Here is a 6,650-nt window from a genome sequence, read left to right on the forward strand (position 1 = left end):
CTTCTCAACATTCTCTACATCTTGCTTAGCGAAAGTTATTTGAAACATCCTGCAATGACTTGCGCCTGAATTCTCTGGACGTATGCGTATCACTTATCTAGGTCAAGCCTTATTATGGCCATTGATATTATTCAAAATTGAGCTGCTCGTCTCACTTCACTAGAGTCTTCTGATCATTTAACCAAAAAGAATGTCTACACGCTATCTTCGCCTGCCTCTCAGATATTTAATCGGTGACCCATCATACTCAACTAAAATTCACGTACTACTAACCACACTAACCTCCTCAGATTCCTCAAAGCTTATTTTGGTTAATTTGTTCAGACTGTTTTAACACCACTATGGGCTGTCAGAGAACTTAAAAAAACAATTGAAGCAACAGGCTTCCTCCAAACCATGCCTATCGGACTGCAGACTGGGAGGGAGACATCTGCGTTTGCCAATCCGTATACCAGCATTTTTTTGCTATTTAGTGCGACACGCGGAACCGATCGCTTAAGGTTTCTCACTGCGCACCTTCTACCCCAGTTGTTGTGTATGGATAGTATGTATATGGAAGCGCACAGCAGCTGATAAGGGGCAGGTGGCGCTTAAGAAAACGCGTTCAGAACGGTTACCAAGGCCTACATTATGTCAGCAGCTATGTTATTCACATCATCTCCATCCATCTCACATCAATGTTTTATCCTTCATTCGCTGCCGTTATTCATTCTTTTGCAGAATGACGCGTGGCGCCGTTCATTGAACACATATCACACAGTGGGGACCGCCGGTTTACTGAACCACAGATGCTTTGTGCAAAAAAAAAACGCAACAAACAAGCGGGGACTGCATGTTCAATGGGCGCCCGTTCCGAACTTAATGCTGATTTGGAGTCTCGCACTTGAAGGCCGCCGTGAACTCCGACAAGGTCATGACCGGCTCGTTACAGCGTCGGCTTGCATCTCCGTACAGCTCATCCACGTAGTCACCGCTAGAGCAGAGCGCGTAGCAGGAGGCCACGAAGAAAAGTCGATCCTGAGCTCGGCTCGACTCTCTCGAGGACGGGCCGCTCGGGTGTCGCAGAGTGCCCAGTCTGTAGGCATTTAGGGCGGCCAAGAGAGCCTTGGCGTCCACGTGGTGCGGGGACCACTCCGACGGCGACTCGGCAGGGAGACTTTCGTTGCGATGTAGCATGGGTGACGGTTGCCGGCGGCGGCTGCGCTTGCCGTACATGGGATCTTGGAAAACGCTTCTCAGGATTTCATCCGCAATGAGGCGCCCGGCGCCGCCGTAGTTGACAGCTGGCGGCAGGTCCGGGTGGTAAAGCGGGAAGACAGAGTAGTCGTTAGAAACGGTCAGTGGGCCATGAACGCTCCACCGATTCATGAGCACGGATCCTGGCTTGAGGACATTTGTCAGGTTCCGCTGTTGTAGCCGCCATCGCGCGCTCATCAGGTTCAGCCAGTAGGTGAAAAAGCTGGCTCCTGGCGTAGGTTGAGGGAGCACGCTGGCTAAGAAGCTCCACATGGCGTCGTTGCCTTGTGCCCGGACATCGAGCACGGACCTGCTGTGGCGCATCACGATTTCAGCGAGGATGTCTCTTACATCCTCGACGAGGGTCTGGAATCCTCGGTTCGAGGGAAACAGGCTGAGCCACGCGATGCCCACGCTGTCTTCGATCTGCACAAGGCAGCGCCGTGAGTGCACTGATGTAGGAAGGCCCATCAGTTCCAGGGTAAGGTCCGCTATTTGCTGGTCGGCCATCCAACCTAACTCGTGAACTACGCGAAGGCCGAGGCTCAGCGTTAGCGCCTCCCGCATCTCTGACTTGAGACCAAGCAAGTAAACAACTGCCCGGAGAAGGCCAGGGTTTTCAACCTGCACGATGTCGTTGGACGAAAACTGCTGCGCCCAGATGAAGTGCTCGTTGAGGAGCAACAGCAGGCGTCCGGCGGCGATTCCGGGAGTCGTCGTTTTGGTCAGGTTTCGGATAGACATACGCAGAGTTCTGTGTTCAGGCTCAGCCATTGCCGGCCCCAGAACTGCTAGCGTTAAACGGTTCATTGCCTCGATGACAGTGACGAGATCGTCGGCTTGCGATTCAGTTACGTCAAAGAGCAGGAGCATGCTGCGGACGTACTGCTGGTATCTAACCGACTGTGCCGATCTCCTTGGCTGGCCGGCGAATGCACGCATGGAAGCGATCCACGCGCGGAATGCGGCACTGTGTCCAATTTTGAGCACTGGGTCTCCAGTGACCTTGCGAGAGGGTCTCAGGTCAAGTGTCACTTGGAACCACAAGTGCAGATTCCAATTTCCCGAGAGGTCCAGCAGTATCTCCAGCAGGTCCCACCGTGATGTCATAGGCCATGGTAGATGGTGGTCGGCCATGAACATTTTCAGCCTGTGCAGGCTGCTCTCAGACGGCTCAATGCATGACTTCGCCAACTCGACTACCTTTTCTTCGACGATGGAAGCCACGGAATGCGCGGGACCCTGCTTGCGGATGTCCCGGGGAGCCCACTCGATGGTGTTGAGTGCGCGGCCGTACATCAAGTCTTCAGCGGCGTCTAGAACGGAAAGCATACGGTGGTCTTGCTTCCAGCCGTCGCAGACAAAGCGGTACAAGTTTTTGCACGGGTCTTGGGAGCGGTTCAAAGATGTCTCAATGGCAGCCATGTACATCCTGCAGGCCGTACTCTCGCACCCGGAGAAGAGCGGTAGGCGAGCATGGTCGATGTATCCAGTTCCGGAGGTGGCGTGGAACAGGTGGCGGTAGCGCACGCGAATCCACACCGCCGACACCAAGTAGATAAACAGTGCGACCGAGCAGAAGCCGGCTGTTGCGATAAGAACCTTCTTGAACCTCGGGTTCATGTGCCAGCCAACCTGGCGAACAGCCACACTGTCTACCTGCGCACACGAAGGGGAAAACGAAAACGTCATCCTTCATTGTCGCGTTGAGGTTCTCATATATATATATATATATATATATATATATATATATATATATATATATATATATATATATATATATATATATATATATATTAGCAGACAAGTTAAAGGAAATGAGGGGCCCGTTTGACAAATTTATGAAGGGAGCCAACAGTCACCGAAACCAAGGTGCATAGGGGAACGATAATTTTTTTTTTTTTTTGTTTTTTTTTTTAATGTGTTATGCTTATTAGTGGGATAATAATACTTAGATTAATAAATAGCTCAAAGAAAATTACTTATAAAGCAGCAGAAAAAACAACCATGCCGCCGGTGGGATCCGAACCCACGACCTCCGAATATCGCGTCCGGTGCTCTTACCAACTGAGCTACGGCGACGGCTGTCCAGCAGCAGATTGGACAGCCGTCGCCGTAGCTCAGTTGGTAAGAGCACCGGACGCGATATTCGGAGGTCGTGGGTTCGGATCCCACCGGCGGCATGGTTGTTTTTTCTGCTGCTTTATAAGTAATTTTCTTTGAGCTATTTATTAATCTAAGTATTATTATCCCACTAATAAGCATAACACATTAAAAAAAAAAAAAAACAAAAAAAAAAAATTATCGTTCCCCTATGCACCTTGGTTTCGGTGACTGTTGGCTCCCTTCATAAATATATATATATATATATATATATATATATATATATATATAGAGAGAGAGAGAGAGAGAGAGAGAGAGCGGAAACACGCTCACCGCTGGCGCGGGATCAGCTAATGTAGTACACTTGACGGGGGCCAGCACTAAACGCGCAAGTAATTTCTTGGCCGTGTTATTTAAAGGCATTTCTCCTTTTTACATTATGCAGGTAGCAGGGAGCCTTGACATCGCGGATGGGCTGAACCAGAAAAGCGGGCTAGTTGATCGCCAAAGCTTGGACACGTATGGTTGCGTCAGATAAGCAGTACAGAGCGAGGAACGTTTACACATGGGACGAGACGAACACTTCATTCTTGTTCAGTGTCTGTATTCCACATTCCTTACTGCGCTTCTTTGACGCACTGGCACGTCCGCGAGCGCCTAGATTTGCCTGTTTCGCTGCGATGGGCTCGCTTTTCGCGCTGTTTCGGCACTGCAGGCACGCACTGCGGCTCTCCTTTCGGCTAAAAAGAGCAGCCTTTTCTCTGTTTCCTCTCCATGGCGTTCAAAGACGCAGCTGGGTGAACGCAAAGTTGATATGCGCAGTCTTCGGGAAAAGCGTGTCAATTCATTCAGAGTATCCACTTTTCTCGTTAGAAATGTTGCAGTAACGATACAGATGGCAAACGATCATATGTAAATTCGTGCTCGGGCTCATTTGCTTGGCTGCCTTAAAAATACTGCTCGCAGTGTGTCAGGCTTCTGAGTATAGAGTACCGTCCTTTAGTGGGCAGCTATAGACATGAGCTGGCTGCCGTGAGAAACGTTCAGAAATAGAAAGTGAAGCTGGTTACGGACGGCGACTGATTTATTTTGTTCTGTTTTCTTGAAGTAATATGAAATTGCTGCGATCAAACAGCAATAAAAAACGAAATTTGGCGGCAGGTGTTCGTTGGTGCGCTTGGTCTGCTAGATTTGTGCGGCGCGCAAGAATTCAGGAAATCGCGCAATGTCTAACGAAAGGTGCGATTTTCAAAGAATTTCTTTTCCTCAGGTGTGCTGGATTTAGTTGTAAAACGGCTGTCCTAGTGCTTCGAGTTTTCCCTAGTGAACTGCTATCGTATAATAACAAATGCACCTTAAGAACTGCTGTTCCGCTACTGGCATGAGCAGCGACGCCGCACTTAAGGCTACAAAAATGACTTTTTTGGTTTTGATGGCCCTGGTAAGTAGTGCGACTTAGCGTAAATACAACGTAGGCTGTAGTTTATGTGTGCTATACTATAAGACCTGTCCTACAATGCATCAACAGAGAGCGAGACAGAGACAAAGCATTAAACGGAAACTGAACCGGTTTCATAATTCGATGATTTGTTACTATCGCCATAGACAACGTGGATTCAGTTTGTGAGAGGATATGTTTTACCTCAGCCGAGAAGACCTCTAGGAAGACTGAGTGCCAAGACGCGGACCTCACGGAAATTCCTCCAATACTTAAAACTTCACCTTAGCGATATGTATGGCGGCTAAGTGTTCAGCTTGCCCATGACGCTTCCGCGAATGTCTTGAACTTGACCTACAAATACGGACTGCACATGGAGCTAATCCTATCGAGCAGCTGTTCGCCTACCTCGGCGGCGCCAGCGAGAGGTCCATACCTGTGGCCCCAATCCCAGTTCCGGCAGCTCCGTTGTTTGGGACGAAGCGTCAACGGTGGTCACCGCCCTCGCAGCGAACGCCCGCTGGGCGGCACGCCTCATCTCCAGCAACTCGGACATCTCTGTGAAGTCAATGCGCTTAAAGCCAGGCCGTCTTAGCAGGTAGAGAAGCCTCTTGCCGTCGCTGACGTGCCCGGGATCCGAGTTAGAGGAACCGCTCGAGGTGCTGCTGCAGCAAGAGCTCGCCTCTGCACCGGCTGCCGCTGCGTTCCTACCTCTGACCGCGCCGTCTGCAGGTCGCCACATCGCTGCGGTCGCTGTACCCGAGTGAGAGTGCGACTCAGCTGCTCGTGTGCTCGTGAAGCCTCGGCTGCTGCTGCCCGGTCCGCTCACTCGGGGTGCGACCGCCGTCGGGACTGCTGCTGGTGCTGCTGCGGCGCGCGCCACGTTCGGTATGCCGCGCGTAGCACCCGCTCTCCTGCGACGCGACCAGCTTCTTTTTCTTCGTTAGTGTGAACGGTCGATGCACGCGGCGGCGAAATTGTGGGCATACGGATATAATCAAGATGCGAAAGTGACTGCTGTGCCATTCTTATCAGGTGCAAGATAGTAACACCGCCGTCTGAACGGTGCTTTCTTTTTCGTTACACGCCGTGAGGGTGAGTACCGAGTGCGCATTATACCCAGCCCCGAAAATACGACCACGGTATCCCTATATCCCTCACAGGTTGATATGGTAAACAAGCAATGCGCAGTTCTCTGGGAGTGCGCGGCCATTATCGGCGTTTTGTAAAATATTACTCCAAGGTCTCCGAGCCCGTAACCCGCCTTACAAAAGACAAGCCTTTTCCTTGAAGCCAGTAACAAAAAAGGGTTTTCGCAAAACCTGGAAGCCGTCTCCAAATTACGCCCGTGCTCAGACTCTTTGATGAAAAGACCACAGCCCGCATTAACACACGGATATAAACCATGTCGCTCGTGGCGAGGTTCTTGTGCTATTGAAGGACAGAATTAGTGTGTAATTGCTTACGCATGTCGAAATTCAAGGCAAATTATTTCATTACGGAAAAGGATTGCTAGACTTGTTGGGCCCGTCACTGAGGTTCGGCTGTAATTTTGTGGTCAACCTTCTAGAGTCGCAAGAAATCACCGCTCGCTCTTTTGGCTGTTTATTCTGAGTGAAGTATCGAGGCGGCATTATTGCTAGAGGCTTCTTCTATAAGAGTCTGAGGTGATCATCCTGCGCAAGCCAGGCAAGAAAATTAGCGATGTTGACTACCAGTCATGAATTCCTACTCAGTGCATCAAATTTGACTGTAAAATGGGTCGGCTTTCTATGGAGATGTAATCATCGCCTGCACTTAAACATAAACACGGACACGAGCCCGAGCTTCAACCTCTCATCGAGCACCTGCAAGAAAATGCCCATTCTCTGCC

The 6,650-nt window shown here is 50.2% G+C and overlaps 1 protein-coding gene across 1 annotated transcript; it reads right to left on the bottom strand.

Moving 5' to 3' along the window:
* Positions 1-705: 705 nt before the first annotated feature.
* Positions 706-5,653, bottom strand: LOC144098680 (endothelin-converting enzyme-like 1). Its single transcript, XM_077631496.1, has 2 exons — positions 5,214-5,653; positions 706-2,895 (listed from the first exon to the last, which is right to left on the bottom strand). Exons 1-2 carry the CDS (start codon positions 5,517-5,519, stop codon positions 859-861), a joined length of 2,343 nt encoding a protein of 780 aa, XP_077487622.1. The 5' UTR covers positions 5,520-5,653; the 3' UTR covers positions 706-858.
* Positions 5,654-6,650: the final 997 nt, after the last annotated feature.

This window comes from Amblyomma americanum, chromosome 1 (genome assembly GCF_052857255.1).
Source record: "Amblyomma americanum isolate KBUSLIRL-KWMA chromosome 1, ASM5285725v1, whole genome shotgun sequence".
NCBI classification, from domain to species: Eukaryota; Metazoa; Arthropoda; class Arachnida; order Ixodida; family Ixodidae; genus Amblyomma; species Amblyomma americanum.

Coding starts and splice junctions, on each gene's coding strand:
- LOC144098680 (XM_077631496.1), bottom strand. CDS start 5,519: ATGTGGCGACCTGCAGACGGCGCGGTCAGAGGTAGGAACGCAGCGGCA. Junction 2,896..5,213: donor AACTGGGATTGGGGCCACAG/GTATGGACCTCT, acceptor TCGTGTGCGCAG/GTAGACAGTGTGGCTGTTCG.